Here is a 19,256-nt window from a genome sequence, read left to right on the forward strand (position 1 = left end):
TGCTGGGAGTTGTAGTTTCCATGCGCAGTCAGTCCCTCCGTGCCGTTGACTAAGGTTCACAAGCGTTGCTTCGCTTTCAAGTATAGCAAAAATTAATGCGTTGAGATCAACAGCCTCCCTTCAATCCTCCTTTTCTTCTGAATGAGGATGTTTGGTTTCCCCCGGAGGACTTCACATCTCCCACCATAACTCCAGTAAAATGAGGTAGAAAGTGATTTTTTTTAAATGCACGTATACATTTAAGCGCCTACCATGGACCACGCACTTTTGCTAAGACTGGACACGACTTTTCAAAAGTCATAAGGAGACTGTTTTTCTTTCCTTCCCCTAAAGTCCGTTCCGTTAAAATGGGTTTATCGAGAAGACGGGGAACTGACCCGAAGAACTCGAAAGAGAACTGCCCGAGAAGAGTCGTTTCGTTCAGTCAGAACTGGTAGTGTCGCAGCACGCTGCTCCCTGTTATGTTTCAGTCCACATCTTCAACCGCAAGATGTCAGGGCTCGCTCTAGGATAAGCCTGTACTGGCCAAGCCAGAAACGGGTTTGTCAAGGGAGGTGCAGGATGGCAATGTGTTACGGTTTTCCTTCAGAGAAGTGTGTGAGGTGGCGTACGCATCTCTCACATGATGCTTCCACATTTTGAACGTCTATAAATGAACTTTTGAAGATTGATAAATCAATTATTTGACAACATAAAATCGTGGAACCATAGCTTACATCGGTGCTTCTCAAACTATCTGTGACAAAGAGCCAGTTTCCAGTCCCCCATTGTTTCGCAGGCCGGTAGGTGGTCCCTTGCTCATTACCAGTGGACAGCTCTGGCCTCTTAAGACTAATCTGACAAGTTCCATACTGGGCTGAATTAGAAAAGTCCACTTACTGGTGAGAGCTTGGATATTTGGACAATGCCAAAATGCTGTGAAAGTTCCTAAACATTTTCAGTCTCTGTACTTATCACAAACAATACATGGTCTCTGGTCTGTAGATCACACCTTGATTAGTATTCTTTTACATGATTTCTTTCTTGGTCTCAGAAGAGAATTTTAAGAGGGATCTGTTTTCATGTAGTAGTATGCAGTTCTCCTCTTGGTTAAATTTTATAAAGAAGAAATATCTTGCTTTTTCCAATATTTGATATTTCCTAAATAAAAACAGAAGAAATTTTTACTTCTGCAAATAGACCAAGTTTATACACAGTGAAACCCATTGCTTCTCATCAGAAAATCTAGTGTTAATTTTGCAGGATCATATAGGCATCTTCACCTATGACCACAATATCTACATAGGTCAGAAATATAACCAATGTGTGGTGAAGGTGACTAAGATGACTAATTATATGACTCCAGCTTTAGACTAAAGATGGCTTTTTTCTTTGAAAGTCATGGTGCTGTTGCTGTGAATTGTTGTACCCTTTAGATTTCTTTACCCATCTTCACCATGGGCCGAGATGAAGAGGAAGAGAAAGGGCAAGAAAGAAAATGAATAGCTAGATAAGAGTCACTGAGCACTTTACTGAGGGCAGTCAATTTGCTAATTACTTAGTTACATATCTAATTTTCAAAGCAACTGTGAATTAAGTACTGTTTTTTAGCAACATCTTCATTTTAACATCTGAGAAGGTTTGGGTGAAAGTACCTGTGGGTCCAGGTGGTTTGATTCAGTCCTCATTTCGTGTACTGTGTCCTTGCAAAGCAAGAAGAGAGGAGAGTCGGAGGATGGGGAGCGAGGAGGGAGAGGAAAAGCTTGAAAGGAAGAAAAGAATGGAGGATTTGAGGGGAAAGGAAAAAAGTAGGGCGGGGGAGGGAAGGAGAGGAAGGAGGTGGATGAGGAGCAGAAGGAGCAGCAAGAGGGAAGAGACAGGATGGGATGGGGAGAAGAATAAGGAAGAGGGTCAGAAGCTGGCCTGGAAGGATAGCTGAAGCAGCCAGGAGTTTGAAAAAGACCAAAGATATTTTTGACTGGAAGATAATACTGTATAATTACTCTAAGTACTTTGTTTCCATTATCTGACTTAATCGTCACAACAAGCTAAAGAGAGATCATTATTCCTGTTACATTGAGGAGTCCTGGGCTCAGAGAGGATGGCTCTTGAATCATTTCCTCTTCCTTGGGGAGCTTAGAAAGAGAGGGTCGTTTTTGGCATCCAAGGCAACCTTTGAGCCCTTCTCAGTCTCCCCAAAGACCTCGCTTTCTTGGTCTGGCCCCTAAAAGCCAGTGTGTGTTCTGTTAGTCTTTGGCCTTATCTTTTCATCTGGTTCACCCTTCCTGGGTGAGCCGAGAAACGCTTCACCAGGCCCCTGTCCCCTAAATAGGGTAAGGCTGAGGTGGGGCAAGTGAGAAAGCAACACTGTAACATGATTTGCTCAGGTGTGTCAGGCAGCTGGCAGGGACTTATCTCCTAGATGGAGTGGGAAGTTTGGGAGATTTGGAGACAATAAAGGATGGTTTCCTGGAGGAGGTAATGAATTGAATTTTGATGCATGGAATCAAGTAACAACAATAACAACAAGATGTAGATATCTGGGTTGATTCCACAACTGCACTAAATATGTAGTAGTCAGTCAAATGACCTTGCAATTTCTGCTTACCCCTGCATCCCTGCATGTAGATTTGTTAGTCATCAAAAGGAATTCTGCTTGTGGCTGAAGACTGATGCAAACAGCCCCCTACTCAAAACTCACAACCCTGAGGAGATAAGAAGGTAGGTGCAAAAATGGTGATTGTTCTGTCAAGGATTTCTAGGAACATTGTGGCTGTACCCACATCAGTGAAATGACTGGAGTCAACTAACCAAGTACAAGGAGATTCACCCCTCCTCATACCCTTGCTGAAGCCCAGTTGTCTGACATCAACTGTCATCTCCTGACCTCAACCCCTTTCTGCACCCTCCCTTCCCTTGCAGAAAAGCAGCTTGAAATCGACCCTGAGTTAAGATGTTCTTTAGGACATTAGCCTGCCATCTTCTCAGTTTGCTGGCTTTCTGAATAAAGTCACTTTCCTTGCCCCAACTGCTTGTCTGTCGACTTAGGGGCCTGTCATGAAGTGAGCAGTATGAGCTTAAACTAACAACCTGTTGTTGACTTTCATTATCTTATGAACCCAATTGTAGCACTGTTGGATGTATTCAGTTACCTAAACACATGGCCAAAAATTCACTGAACTGCATACGGCATGATAACCCAGCAACCCAAAGAGGACCCCTCTCTTGTTCCCAATGCTGAAGCACTCAACAGGCGCTCCTGTACAGATCTAAAAAAGATGTCCTTCCTCCAGGTGGACTTGCCCTTGCCCCTATTCACCACGTGGCTGGTAAGTTTGTACAGGGAACTACCTGCCCAACTTCTCCAGAGGCTCTGAGAAAGCACACTAACAGAGTTAATTGCTAGACTTAGAACTCTAATGGGACTCTACAGGACATCACCAATTCAGGACACCTCCCTCAATCATTCCTCATCTTCTTGCCTCCCCCCAGAAATTTCTGTTACTGATCTGATATCATAAGAATTTATCCATCATCTTAGCTGGGATAGTCTATCCCTGATTGCAGTGTTAGGGATTTTTTTAAAAAGTGTAATTAAGATGAAAGTGAAATAATTTTTATATCTATGTTTCAGAAGTTTGAAAATGAAAGGCAAATGGAGAAGGCTTATATATTATAAAACTTAAATTGTGAAAGTAAAGAGTATTCCCACCTCTTTAAGATGCCAAGAATGCCGGCAACAGAAGAATACAACTTAAGGAGTCATTATGAAAGGAAACTAAGGAAGAACTGTGACCGGTATGAATGAGATGTGTGATGGTAAACTCAATGAACGTAAAGAGAAGGACCAAAATTTCAACAAGGCTGATTTTTTAATGCAAGTAAAATAAGTGATTGTATTAGTCATGTGTCTTCCAGAGATACAAAACTGAGGGTATATATATTTATGGAGTATATATATACTTCCATCCTATAGTCCCAAAGCAGGCAGGCTCCAGGAAGAGCTGATATTTCAGTTTGAGTCTAATAAAAGGAAAAGACTGTTTTCCCCACTGGAAGGCAGTCAGGCAGGAGGAAACCTTTATCAGGAAGGGTCAGACTTTTTGTTTTATTCAGGCCTTCAGTGATTGGATGAAGTCCACCTATATTAGGGAGGTTAATCTGCTTGACTCAGTCTACTGATTCAAATGCTAATCTCATCTAGAAAAAAACCCCATACACACATCCAGAATAATGTTTGACCAATAACTGGGCACCCTATGGCCCAGTAAAGTTGCTAGATAAAATTAACCATCATAGTGATACTGCCTAGAAATTGTTGCATATTAAGTGAAAAAAAAATTGCTCAGGCATAAAACTTTATACCGAAGGTAAGTTTACAAAGAATGTTTATTGAAGGCAAAAGAAAGAACAGGTCCTAAACAGAAACTAGGATTTGCAAAGGTAATAGCCATAAATTCTATTGCTCAGTAAATTGAAATACAGCTTAGAACTTGCAGGATAAATTACATGGAAAAAAAAAGTTATTTCTGCCTTTTTTTTTTTTGCAGCTGATAAGCAAGTAGATATATAAAAGCTATTTGTGTTGTGAATTTTGACATGACTAAATATCTTCTGGAAATAGTGCCTAAAAAAAGCACATCATTAGGAAGTAGCTTATTTGGGTGTACAGAGAAGAATTTTTGAGAATTTTAAAAGTAGAATTGTCAGAATTGGTAACCATGACTACAGATGGGACTCCTGTGGGGTAAGTTTTACATCAGACTTATACATAAGCACCATGTGACAAGACTTTGTCAAGATACAACATTTTAGCCAATTTATTGTACCATGGATCAGAAACCACTTTGAGCTCTAAATTAAAATACTATACAAATAACAGCCACAGCAGATGACATACACACAGTTCATGCTCCAAATGGCTGTAGTGGATGCTGAGAAAATTCTGAACTGCTGAAAGAAAGTTTCTTTTTAATGTTATCAAGGAACAGTCTCCACCTCAGTTTACCAGTGAAGACTGGACCAGATTTAATTCTTTTGCTTAATGATATTTAATACTTTGAATCCTTTTTCACCTTTTAAAAAAAGCATATAAACTAATTTATTCATATATAACAAAAATGTGTCTTTGGGAAACTTATCTGGCTATACACCTAACTCATCTTCTGCACAGAAACTTGTTTCCAGATATGGAAATTATGGTCTAACCTCCAAATTGTGGAGTTGAAGACTATGGTCCAAAAAAGATATCCTAATTGAAACCTTTAAACTTTTTGATAATACTGCTTAATTTTCTCTTTTTTTTCAACTAATATTATTAGAGTGAATGAAAGGAAATTTTGTTATTTAAGAACCTACAAAACGGCCTCAATTTTGCACCTTGGCCCATATATTTATTCTAACCCTTAAATATTTACTATTAGGCCAATCTACGTATGTGCTACCTTACAGAAAATGTTGGCGGAACCCTTCTTTAAATCAATGTTCCACAACAGTGTTGATACCCTCATTTTACCTCCCAGCCAACCCTAGGAAAATTTGTGCAGGTATTTTTTGCTCATCACTGTAATTTATTGTTTTAAACTTATTGTTATCACAATAACTGAGAAGTGGAGTGGTTGATACTAGCTGTTAGTAGGAAGTGGCGAGGGATGATAATTGTCCTACAGAGTATGAAAAAGTCTTGAACAATGAACACTTGTCCCTCATCTTGCATGACCTTTGAATACCCTGCCATTCCTTCACATGGGGTAAAGCTTATTTATCATTATTTGAGCCTACAACCTAAATAGGCTTTATATATAAATGTGCAGCAAATTCTCCACAATTTTTATATGCACAGAATTTTCCAGGAATGTAACTATTGAATAAATAGAAGATGGTACTTTTCAGAAGATTGTACTTTTCTTTGCTTGGAACTGTAAGAGTTGGTTGGACCTTATAAAAGAACTTTAAGACTTGTTCCCCATTTCAAAACTTAATGTCACTGCCACAACACCGCTTTTGTTATTTGGGTTGACACTGCAGCACACCTGTATCACTCTGCAGTCACAGCAGTCACATTCATGGTAATTCACATAGATACATATTACCACACATAGGTACATGTATGTATATTTTATATATTATCTAATATATGTTAAATAAGCAAATATGTATGTATATTTAGCCCTGACTTAAAAATGTTACATGTAAATTAGAAGTACTAACAATATTCAGTTAGTTATCTTAAATCTAAGTTTAATTAGAATCTAAGTGTATTTATTAGAAGTAGATACAGGCATCTATTACTATATTTTTGATACAGTGGTGCCCAAGCATTCACATACTTAAGAACATATTTATTTATTCTTTCCTCTGTCATTATAAAATATTTTATTTAAGAAGGAGGTGCTATGGATTGAATGTTTGTGTGTGCTCAAAATTCATATGTTGAAACCCTAATCCCAAATGCGATGGCATTAGGAGGTGGGGCCTTTGGGAGATAAATTAGATCACGAGGGTGGAGCCTTCATGACGGGATTTGTGCCCTTAAAAAGGGAAAGCTTGCTTCCTCTCTCTGATCTCTGCCATGTGAGCACACAGCAAGAAGACAGCCATGTGCAAACTAGGAAGAGGATGCTCACCAGAACCGGATTATGCTGGCACCCGCATCTCGGCCTCCCAGCCAGCAGAGCTGAGAAATTTGTTGTTTAAACCACCAGTCTTTGCTAATGTGTTATATTAGTCCAAATGGAATAAAACACGGGGTTTTGGGTCTTACACATTTAGAATTATTGCCTCAAATATAAAATCCATCATACAAAGAATTTATCCAGGCACAGAGGATTTATCATGCTTTTGACATGATCATTTATCATGTCAAAGAATTTATCATGTTTATTTCTGCACAATAGTCTTTGGTTATGAAAATGAATAAACATAAATATTGCTTACAGTTGGAAGAATCAGGCTGAATTCTGTATTACATATGACAAAGCAAAATAATAATAATAATCCCCAAAACCAATTCTATATTTTAGTTTAGAAAAAAAATGCATCAATTTTTCCAATCCAAGTCAAAGGAATACTGAATTTTTTAAATCGGTAAAATATTTTTCTCAAGTTACACATTTTCAATTTAAAATGTGGTCTATAACATAGTTTCTCAACCTTAGCACTATTGAAATTTTGGGCCAGGTAATCCTTTGGTGTGTGTGGGTTAGGGGTTGCCCTCTATCTCTATCCATGAGATGCCAGTAGCATTCCCCCAATTGTGACACCTGAGGGTGTCTCTAGACATTGCTGAATGTACCCTGAGGGCAAAGTCCCAGGCCAGTAACATTACAGTGTTCATGCCAGGTAATTGTAGAGACAGTGTATTGGTGATTTTTTTCTGTTTGAGGAAAGTTTCAGAAAGCCGGAGGGAAAGGCATAGGAATAAATGTCCTGACTCTAGAGAAGATGTGGCTTGTTTTTCTTCATGTAGTAGGAACCTCCAGGGATATGGAAAAACTTACTGGGGAATGGATGCTCCAGGTACCCAGGGAAGCTGGGCATTAGACTGTAGGTGTCCAGCCTTAGCCAAGGTTCCCATGCTCCTGAAGACACAGGAGCTGCATGCTGCTTCATGGCAACAGTGAGAAACAGAGCTGCTTTCTGGAAAGTTCTGCTTTGGGTGCAAGACTGCAGGTCAATCATGCAACCAAGGAGTGGGACAGAGGCAGAGAAAGCCACAATAATAATTGGAGTTGAATTTTTCTTAAGATAAATAGGATGGGCACTCAGGCTCATATTTAATTTAGTTTTAGAAAAATATGATACTTCTCACACAGAGTTAAATTCATACCTTCCTTGCATGCACAAGTTTCCTTATGATCTTCCCCCAACAAGTCTACCCTTCCCATTGTCCAGTGCATTTTAGATGACACAGCTATGGGAAGTGTTCCATTATATTTATGGAACTACTTTCCTGTTGGCATTGCTCTACACTCTCCTCCAGTCTATTGATAAAAGTTCTACTTGAGCTGAAATGCTAACCTATGAATTCTTTGTCTTCCCCAGGCAAAGCCAAAGCCTCTTTCCTCTAGGCTCCCATATCCTTGGTTCATACTTACACTGTAAGGCTTTTCACATTCTACAGCTACTTGTCTGTCTTTTCCACCAGTAAGGCAGAGAACTTGCTTTGTTTATCCATCCCTAGCAGTTAGCACAGTGCCAGTTAATATATAGCTGGTACATGTTTATTGAATGACTGAAAGAATGGATCCAGCATAGTTTTCCCAACAGATAAATAGGATGGGGGCTCAGAGTTATACTTAATTTAGTGGGCACAAGAACATGATGGCAATTTTCATTTCAGATACTATTTTGTAGGATATCTTAAGGATTCCTGGAATTCTACAGAGCATTAGAAAAAGCCTTTCTTACTTCTTTCTATTTCAGTTATCTTTAATACCACATGTCCCTCTAGCTTCTGCCCCCATTCCCTGTGCCCTTTGTATTTATTTATTATTTTTTAAATTGAATTAAGAGTTCGTATACAATCTTATATTGCTTTCAAGTATACAACACAGTGGTTGAACAGTTACCCATATTATTAAATCCTCACCCCAACTAGTGCAGTTACTATCCACCAATTTAGGAAGATGTTTCCCTGTACTCTGTTTAAATAAAATTACTTCTAAAGCTGTCTACCTTCCCAGTTGCCATTTCTCTCTTCTCATGATCTCTTGAACCTATTCCAGTCCACCTTTACCCTTACCTCTCCACCTAAATAGTTCTTGCCTTACTTGGTACTTGACTCAGTTCATCAATCTCTTCCTGAAACATTTTCTTCCCTTGACTTTAAGCAACAGACCTCTTGGTTTTCCTCCTAACTCAGTGGCCTCTTCTTTTTTAGTCTTTGTTGGTTTCTCTTCCTCTCCCTGGCCTCAGGATGTTGGAACATCTTAGGGTTAATTCCTTAGGCCTCTTCTTTATCTACTCTCTTCTTTAAGGGACTTTCTGAACTTGTATCTGCTTGGATATCCAATAGGATCTCAAACTCAATGTGTCCTTTTAAAAAAGAACTCCTAAAACAATACGTGGTGTCTATTAGACACTCAATAAATGTTGACTCAACCGATGAGTGAATATTGATTTTTATGTTTTTCTTTAAATTGAGTAACTAAATTTTCTTTTAATTAGCTACTTCAGGTTTGAGCCATGGAACATGACACTAATTTGTTCCTTGAAAAAAAGCTTTCCATGGAAGTTTCTCTTTGTAAAATTTATACTGAGGAATAAATTTCCCACTAGGGGGTGTGCATGTGCCATTTATATTTCAAAAGTTCTTAGTATGACAACATCAAGTATTTAAAAAAATAAAGTCTTGGGCCTGTTCTTTGATTTTCTATTTGTTGTTTTTGATGAAACTTTTCAAAGGTTATATTTATTTTTTAAGAAAATGAACATTTTCTAAACATAAGAAACCAAAGGAAAAAAATACACTTTTGTCTGTTTTAATTTAGAACATGACTCGTGGTTATATGCATTATGAACATATTATTAACATCTATGTTCAACATGTGGCAGGAATAAGAAAATATCCTTGTTTTGGGGGTAGTTCATAGTCATGTAAATATAAAGTATATTGCAACAGTAGGTGCTATAATAAAGACATGAAAAAAGTGCATTAAGGGCCTAGAAAGGATGAGACTAGCTATAGTGAGAGGGAGTCACAGAGAAGGGGACAGTCCTGTGTCTCAGGCTAACTGATTGTACACCAACTGAGCAGCCCCAATGTCTTTGTTGACAGATCTCAGTCGTCGTGGCAAGGATGTGTGTTGTGCTTCTGCATTACTGCTCTGCAACCCAACTGGTAGTCGCAGGGTAGTATTTGATATTTATATACAATAATCTTTGTACTACACCTACCAGAGCCTTCTGGTTTTCCTAGTTATTTTTCATCTAATTCTGGTGTCTCCCTTAGTTTAGCTGAGGGAGGCAATGGGGTGTAAAAGTGAGCAGCTAAAACACTTTGGAGAAGTGAAAGAGTAGCCCTGTAAGAAGTCAGCTGTGTCGCACATTGCAAATTACTGGAACTCCAGTCACCATGACATGAGTGTGCTTAACTGACTAGTGAGTTGCCAATTAGTCGTATAGCATAGAAAGCTTTATTTAACTTGTGTTAAAGTAAATACAGATTGTCAGAGTATGCTGGTGTATGGGGAAAACACTCTCCTAAATTTATGTCCAATGGATGGGTATGTGTGGGTCTCTATAGATAGGATGAAGCATATGCATTGAGAGGAGCTAGATAAGTACCCAGAAAGAAGAAGAGCTTACAAAACGGTGATGATATCTGTTGTAGGACTTGGCTACTCTTCTCTACTCCCTTAGAGCAGTTTCAAGAGTGGGAGCTTGCCAGATGAAAACATCAAAACATAGTCTCAGGTGCCCTCATTGACAATTTGATGAGCATTTAAGTCTAGGCAATTTAAGTCTAGGCAAGGTTGGTACTTTTTAAAGCAGCAGAGTTATTTTTTTAATGAAAGAAATAAGGGATAAAAAACTAAAGAAAAGATTTGATTGTGATGCCAATACTTCTCTTATTATCTCCAGTAAAACTGCCAAAGAGTGGGCAGGCAGGGGGAAGGTGAGATGATCAACACCTTGATATAGATTTTAAAACATCAGGAAACCAAGGGCAAAACAAATAACAAATTTAGATGAATGTCTAAGTATTCTATGAATATTTTGTGAAGCAGTACTTTTATTTTTCCTCTGTGAGAAAATTATGGTAAAGTACACATGAGATTCTGGCATTTTTATGAAGAGAGGATTATTTGTTAGTCAAGGTTAGGGGGAACCTGAAAGATTCCAGGTAGTTCTGTCATGATTTTGAAATAAAATGATAGATGAAATTTAAACTCAACACACATGACATAATGCTGCAAAAGCTGAGATTTTCAATAACTATGTTTATGCATTGTGACAGCTTATAAATTAAAAATCTAGCAACTCTTAGGAAACATGCTCAGCAATCACCAGGAATAACATTATAGACGTGACTGCTCTATAAAAAGGGAATTTGGACCTCATGCTATATTGAAAATGGAAGAGGAAGTAAATTGGAAAGTAGTGTTTTTACTGATTATTTGGTGTTTATTTGTACAAAAGCAAAAAATATCAACTGCTACCATGAAATGTAACTGGGCTGGGTAAGTGCTGGTAAAATGGGAGGTGGCAAATTATATTGACTGTGGATTGAAATAAAAAAAACCTATTATTTGAAAATTCATTGTATAATTATGTGTTATATATAACATTAATTAATTCTTTGTGGAATATTATTTAAAAGATTTAAGACAATGTCTCAAGGAAAAAATAAATTAGAAAAGTCAAAATGGGTTAAAATGAGCTAAAAACTTACAATGGGAAAAATCAAAACTGTCTTGTGAAATTACTACCTTAAGGAATTTTTAAGACAATTGTATACATCAAAATCCCAAACTGAGAATATCAATGTATGTGAGAATATCACATACGATCTTGCTGAAGTCATTAACCTTCTCCCACCGTTTCCCTTTCAGTGTTGAAGGGGGCAAACACATGGTTTCTTAGATGCCCTCCAGCTACAAACTAGTTTTCTTTATCTGAAATTATGTTGAATACTAACATAAGTATGGTTGAAGAAATTTCCTTATCCATTTTCTTAACTATTCAATAATATTAATTAATATTGTTTTGTGGTCTATATATTATCTTCCAATCTTCCTGTGACTCAAGTGTACTGATCTGCTTAACCCCCTGACATGTTCATAATAGTGAAAGAGCTGTGAACATTGGCTCATCACTCAGGGATTTTTTTTCTACTTAAATTTTTTTTTTTGGAATATGTAAAGAGAAGAATATGGACATTGTAATCAGATACACCCGGGTATGTAACCTAACTATTACTCACCAGCTGATTGCAGTAGCAACTGTGTTTCCTTATCTGGAAAAATAGGGCTAATAACCACCTTGAAGAATGAGAGTATTATTTAGCACTGGGATCAATACATTTTGAGGTTTGTGTTCCTTTCTTCTTATTTATAATCACAAGGGACTAACTAGAAAAGAAAACAGATTTAATTATTTTTAGAGCTTTAAACTAAAGAAGTCACTGCTGGCTTCCAATAAAACCTTTAAACAAAATGAAATAAGCCTCACAAATAATAAAAATCAGCCACTCTGACAGGGTTTGAATACCAGGGGATTTTAGGCAATAGGCATTAAATCAACATACACCTCCAAGATTCTTCTGCAGAACATTATTAACGGGTCATTTCTTTGCTATGTGCAAGATTTCCAGAATGCCACGGGAAAATTAACCCTCATTTCAATATATTAGGCTTTTAAGTCTGAATATATTGAAGCAGCCAGGGTCTATTTTCAAAGCTGAGAGAGGCCTGCTTCTAAACGCCTGGAAGGTTAGTCAGAATGGGTTTAAGCCTCGCTGGGGGTCCCCTCACGAGAGCCAGAAGCTGCTCCTCAGTGCCTGGACCTGAGGGCATGGTTCACCGCCACCCCCGCCACCCTTTTTCTTCTTCTCCCACCCCCACCCCATTCGGCGGCTTCTCCTTCTCCATCTTCGTTTTCTCCCTTAAGTGGTCAAAATAGAAAACGGAAGTATCTATTTGTTGCTTGGTGTAGGGTTCCAAAAGGCTTTTTTAATTAAGAGAAAAAAACCACCCCCGATTCTTCATTTCGCTGTGAGTCCGAGCGTCCGCTGGCGCCCTGGTCCGCCCCCACCAGACTGTGGGCTACCGCGCGGGGGGCCGGGACTGTCGGAGAGGGTCTGAGCCTCCTGCCGCAGAGCGAGATCCGCGAGCGACGGCCTCGGGATTCCGGGCGGCGCGTGCAGCGTCGTCCCCCGCCGGGTGGGGAGGCGCAGCCGCTGCCCAGCCCGGGAAGCCTGTCCCGGGAGCCCGAGGGGCGCGGGCAGCGGCGGGCGGCGGCGGCGGAGGGGACGCTGCGCGGCTGCCGCAGGGGAGCGGCGGCGGCGGCGGCGGCGGCGGGCGCGAGGGGCGGGGCGCACTCCGCAACTTCTGCCGCTGCCTCTCGGGCGCTCTCGGCCGAGCCGCGCGGCTGCTGCGGGCTGCCGGCTGCCGGCTGAGGGGCGGCCAGCCGAGCCCGGGCCGCGGGCTCGCGGGCCGGCGTGTCCCGGGCGACCGTCGGGTGCCGGAGGCGTCCCCGCGAGTCCCCGCGCGGCCGCGCTCCCGTGTTGTCCGCAGCGGCTGGGGCCCCGGGACGTGCGGGGCCGCGAGGCCGAGTCGGGGCGCCCCCACGCGGCGGGCGCGGGCCCATGGTTAGGCCGGGCAGAGCGGCACCGGCGAGGTGAAGACCCCGGGCCAGCGGCGGGAGCGTGCGGCGGGGCGCCGGCTCCATGGGCAGCGGTGCACAGCGGCACGATGATGGACGTTAACAGCAGCAGCCGCCCGGACCTTTACGGGCACCTCCGCTCTTTTCTCCTGCCAGAGGTGGGGCGCGGGCTCCCGGACCTGAGCCCCGACGGCGCCGGCCAGGTCGCGGGCTCCTGGCCGCCGCACCTGCTGCGCGGGGTCCCCGAGGTGACGGCCAGCCCCGTGCCCACCTGGGACGCGACCCCGGTCAATAACTCCAGCTGCTGGGAGCAGATCAACTACGGCAGAGCCGAGAAAGTTGTGATCGGCTCCATCCTGACGCTCATCACGCTGCTGACGATCGCCGGCAACTGCCTGGTGGTGATCTCGGTGTGCTTCGTCAAGAAGCTCCGCCAGCCCTCCAACTACCTGATCGTGTCCCTGGCGCTGGCCGACCTGTCGGTGGCTGTGGCGGTCATGCCCTTCGTCAGCGTCACCGACCTCATCGGGGGCAAGTGGATCTTTGGCCACTTCTTCTGCAATGTCTTCATCGCCATGGACGTAATGTGCTGCACGGCCTCAATCATGACCCTGTGCGTGATCAGCATCGACAGGTAAGGGCCGGGCTGCCCCGGCCTGGGAGTCTGGCTAGGATTGTGCTGGCAGCTCAGCCTTGAGCGCTTGCCTTTCCCGGGAAGAAAAGCCAAACTCCACGGCGCGATGAAGGGCTACGCTTAAAATATAAGCACCCCCACATCAACAGCCCTGCACTACTAGCCAAACAGCTTCAGTTACAGCACAGCCGGTGTGAACCTTAGAAGAAGAGCCCGAAATGTTCTAGTTTACTGTAGCGAGGATTTTCAACATCAAAGTTAAGAGCATTTTAAGCATTAGTCGTTCCACCAGGGGGTCCCTTGGCTTGGTTTTCAGAAGGAAGGGATTTGATCCTCTCTGAGCTTGACAAACCCTTGCTGTGAACCTGAAAGAGTCATTTCTTTAAGAAATCAATTGGAGAAAAGCCACCATGCTTTCCCGATTGTAGGAGCTATTCCCCAGACTCACGAAGGGCCCTACTCTGGTCCCAGAATTGGAGTCTAGCTGCTTAACATTGCACCCTTAGATTGCTGATTATGAATCTCATTCTTTTGGAAGTCTGATTTTAGTGTTTGGCAATGCTGTCTGTATTCTGGAGCTTTACTCCCTGTCTGAATGGTTGGTTCTAGCCTTTCATCATACACCTTGGGAATCTTTGCTTGAGAACTCCCACACTGGAGTATTGAATCAGAAGCTGACCATCTGTCAGGGATGCTGGGGAAAGGTTCCTCCCTTGGATGTCAGATTAGACTAGGAGACCCCAGGGTTTCATTAGATTCTAGGATTACAGGATGCTGCAGTGGAGCTAGGCTTTAGCCCTAGAAATATTGTGCAACTGGCAATTTAAAGTATGGTTCCAGTCCTCTTTGGTCACGGAAGAACTCTCTGCTTCTCTTGAAGTTGAAATATTACACCTTAATAGTCACCCACAGAATCCTGCTGGTGTTTTAAAACCAGCTCAGGATTGGTATACTGTTGTGTTTAATGATACAGGGAAAGGATTGCTTATTTTCTTTATGGACCGAAAGAACTTTTAAATGTGTAGATCTTTCAGCATAGGAGAAATAATTGATGCCTTCACACTTAAAATGACAGTGCCTCAAAGGATGGTCTAGTACAAAACTGAGATTTTCCTCCTTTTCCTCCCTGTAAACGCTGTTTGTGGTCTGCTGGTATTTAACATGTTCTGCTATTTTACTGCTTGACGAGGGGTTATAATTACTGAATAAAGGGAATGATAGGAGAGGGGCTCTTTTCAAGGAAAAAAATCACATTGTAGCAGCATTTAGTTAAGGATCTAGATTATTTTTTAAAATCTGACCTGCCATTTTATATAATTATATTAGGAGCTTCTGACAGCAAACAAGAAATTATTTTTGAGAATAGAGCATGAACTGCATATATGAATATCTATTAGCTCCAAACTTGACAGCTGAAGTTCTGAATTACTGTAGTTAAGAATAACAAAACATATGAATTTACATCTGGCTTTGGCAACAGGAACTAGGAGAGTGCACTCAATATACATAGTAAGTATATGCATGAATTGTAAGCACAAAAAACCCAACTGCTCAGCCAGCTCAGCCAACCAAAACGGTGCTTCCTGCATGAATGAGCCTTTTTCAATGGAACTTAGTGTACTAAAACAAATAACAATTTGTGCTGCAAGAAATGCATTTATAATCTTTTTCAGTTCATACTTGATAAATGACAGGCAGCACAATATGCTAACTCATCTCTTAAGACAGCCAGTGTTTCTGTCCTGGGTACATTCAGGTTTCTGGCACTGCCCTGAGATTCCTGTGCATGAGCTAAAGGCTTTCTTCACCCAGTGTGCACATGTGACAATCAGCAGCAGGAACATCTCAAATACAGAGAAGTTAATCCTTTTTGGCAAGAGTTCATAATTTCTTTATCAACTCTATCTTTGTGATTGTCATAAATTGTGGTAATATAGGGATATATATTCTATCACTTCATTTCCTATGAGAATTGCCCCATTGGTGAATTCTATTTAACAATTATTTAAGGAGATGAACAGTTATTTCTTTAGATAAAGTGAGGAACTGATAATATTGGAAGACACAGACTGTTTTTCTTCCCAGAATACACAGAACTGAAAATGAGAAAGAGGAAAATGCATTTATAGTGAAGGTGAATTATTTCTGAAAAGCCTGTTTTCTTTAGTTCCATCATAGAATAGAACCAACACTATAAGAATGTGCTAATAAAATACGAAAGAAAATTAATCTTCATTCATTCATGTGTTCATTCCCTCTTGAGTATCTAATGTAAGTTATGCTATGCAGCATAATTGAAGATGAGTAATAATATTCCTGCTTTTGAGCTCATACTATATAGTGAGAGTTTGGATATCTGTTAGGCATTTAAACTGTCCACAATGGAACCTTTGATTTTTCTTAACCACTGCTGACCATAGTGGGAGGCTTTTCCAGCCTTTTCCAATGCAATTTCATTCCATTCTTCTTCATAGGCTTGAAAGCCCTATGCCCATGCTTTTCAGAAATGATTCATGGTCATTGAAAAAGTAGCAGCTGTTGGGTGGGAACTCCCTTATCTTTGCACCACCAATCTTTCCTGCATCTCTACCCTTTTTGTTTCCTTCCAGTTGAAAACAAGAAGACATTGTGTGCCAGCAAAGACCAAACCACCTGCACTTCACATCCCCTCCCCTCTCACCTTCTTGAGGGCTTCCTTCCTTCCTTGATCCCTCATCTCTTCTCTGTCTCTGGTGTTTCCTCTCAAATGGGTCAAGCTTGAGCTTCTATTTTTAAGAATTTTTTCTTTGGTCCTCCAGTTACTGCTCCATTTCACAGTTAAGTTGCTGAAAGAACTGTGTCCACACCTGTCTTTATTCCTTTCTGCTCGGATAGATGCTTTTGACCACCAGGTTTACTGTAGTATTTTAAGTGGCCTTCCTGGGCTCACTTCTGTCTACCCCTCATCCACTGCCAGTGAAAAAGCTAGAATGATCTATTTTGAAAATTTTAAGTTACATAGCATTTACCTATAGTGAAATGCATAGATATTAAATGTACAATTTGATGTTTTAACAAAGGTGTGTATATACCTATCTAGCCAACACTCCAATCGAGATGTAGAATATTTTTGTCATCCTAGAAAGTTCCCTAGTCGCTCTTCTGGAATGATCTTTTAAAAATAGATATCAAATTACTTTTTATATGCAGTTTAAAAACATACAAAACAGTTCTATACATTGTTTAGGTGAGCTTATCTAAGGAGTAAAAGTATAAAATCGTGCAAAGGAATGGTGAACACCAAATTCATGAGAGTGGTTATCTTTGATGGGGGGTGTGTGGAGGTGTAATGAGAGAGAAGCACATGTATCAGTTATATTGATAATGTTTTATTTCTTAATCTTAGGTGGTGATACAGTCTTCTTATTCTTTGTATAACTTCCTGTAAGTCTGAAATATATCTTTTAATCTTTTTTGGAAATACATGTAGAAAAGTAACCAATCCTGAGTATAGAGCTTGATAAATTTCCACAAAGTAAACACATTGCTAGATTAAGAGCTTAAACACTGCCAACCTCCCAGAGGTCCCCTCCTGCCCCTTCCCAGTCTCTAATACTCCCAAAGAAAATCATTGCCTTGACTTTACACATCATAAATTAAGTTTGCTTGGTCAGAACCTCATATAAATGGAGTTGTAGAGTATGTACTCTTTAATCTGGCTTCTTTTACTCAGTATGTTTGTGTGATTCATCCATAGTTTTTAGCCTTCAGTATTTTACTCACTTTTTTTGTTGAGTGATAGTCCATTTAATCTATCAGTTGACATGTAGATGGACATTGGAATTGTTTCCAGTTTCTAATATTACTAATAGTGCTTCTGTGTACATTTATTTGTGTATAAGTCATTTTGTGAACATGTTTTCATTTCTTTTGGGTAAATACAATACTGGATAATAAAGCACAGTATTGCATTTTCATTGTTTATGCCCTCACACTTTTTGTGTTGCTCTTGCCATGTGTTTTAATCTACATATTTAAAAAATCTATTTGATATTTTTTCACTGTTATTTTTAAGCAATATTCATTCTTATTTACCCACATGTTTACTCTTTCCAGTGTTCTTCATTTTTCCTCATTACCATGATTTTATCTGGGTTTATTATCTTCTGCCCAATTAGAGTTTGATTAGCATTTTTTTTAATGTGGGTGTTTGTGAAATCCTCTCAATTTTTACTTGACTGAAAATGTCTTCATTTTGCCATCACTTTTGGATGATTATTTTCTGAAGATAGAATTATATATTTGAAGTTTTTTTCCAGCACTTTGAAACATTATTTCATCGTCATTAGGCTTCCATCATTTCTGTTGAAAATCAGCCTTTAATCAACATTAGTACTCCTTTGAAGATATTGTGACTTTATCTCAGGCTTCTTTTAAGATTTTCTCTTTGTTTTTAGTTTTTATCAGTTTTCCCATGATGTCTCTAGGTCTGGCATTATTGATTATTTTTTTATTCTTTATTTTCTTCAACCCTGCAGGGGTTCTTAGTAATTTTTATATTTGTGCATTGATAGCTCTAATTAATTTGCTGTTATCTCATTGAGTACTTTATTGTCCCATTCTTTCTCTTTTCTATGTCTTCAAATTTACATGATTGAGACCTTTTACTTTACCACATGTCTCTTATATCTTTTCTTTATTTTACATTTTTCCCTGTGCTTCAGGTCTGAAGAATTTTGACCTGCCTTCCAATTTATTAATCATCTTTTCTACTAGGTCTAATGTGTTATTCAGTCATATCTATTGCATTCTTAATTTCAACAGTCCTAGAAATTCCTTTTGATCTTTTTTTTTGCATTTGATCCTTTTTATTGACTAATTCTCTGATGAAATTCTCTGTTTTTCATGTAATTTCTCCATCTTTTATTACATTTTTGAGTATATTAATCATAGTTAGACTCTTTTTCTACTAACTCTAATATCTGAATCACTTATGGCTTCTTTGTGTGGGATCTGTGGTTTTCTTTTTTCCTCTGGGTCTGGGTCTGTGTCTTGGCATGCCTAGTAAATCTTGATTGCCTACTCAACGTTTTGTATGGAAAACTGTAGTTGTGGTTGATGTTATTTTTCCTCCAGAGAAAATAGCTGCTAGGTAGACACTGCAGACGACTGATTATTATAATCCAATTAGAGACTGAGCTGATGCTAGGCTATGCTTTAGATTTGATAAAGCTCTGACTGCTACTGGCCAGTGGCCTCTTTCTAGGGTTGTCACCCTTTTGGGACTTCAGCTAAGAACACGGGGTTCTCAGTGACTTCTCTCCCTGAGTAGTTCAGA

At 40.1% G+C, this 19,256-nt stretch overlaps 1 protein-coding gene and 1 long non-coding RNA gene across 6 annotated transcripts in view; both read left to right on the plus strand.

Moving 5' to 3' along the window:
• Positions 1 to 2: 2 nt before the first annotated feature.
• LOC140850383 (uncharacterized) lies at positions 3 to 3,302 on the plus strand. The gene is made up of 3 exons (XR_012133128.1): positions 3 to 782; positions 2,608 to 2,700; positions 3,109 to 3,302. It is a non-coding gene; the product is annotated as an uncharacterized lncRNA (long non-coding RNA).
• A 9,968-nt stretch (positions 3,303 to 13,270) lies between these two features.
• The window catches only part of HTR7 (5-hydroxytryptamine receptor 7), an 89,032-nt gene continuing 83,046 nt past the window's right edge, over positions 13,271 to 19,256 (plus strand). For all 5 annotated transcript variants that reach the window (XR_012133129.1, XM_073240713.1, XM_073240712.1 and 2 more), the window contains exon 1: positions 13,271 to 13,939. Coding sequence is in view for 4 of the 5 variants with exons in the window: in XM_073240713.1 (XP_073096814.1) it covers positions 13,395 to 13,939 (545 nt within the window). In the remaining variant the exon portion in view is untranslated. The remainder of the gene's footprint in view (positions 13,940 to 19,256) is intronic.

This window comes from Manis javanica, chromosome 7, assembly GCF_040802235.1.
Source record: "Manis javanica isolate MJ-LG chromosome 7, MJ_LKY, whole genome shotgun sequence".
NCBI lineage: Eukaryota > Metazoa > Chordata > Mammalia > Pholidota > Manidae > Manis > Manis javanica.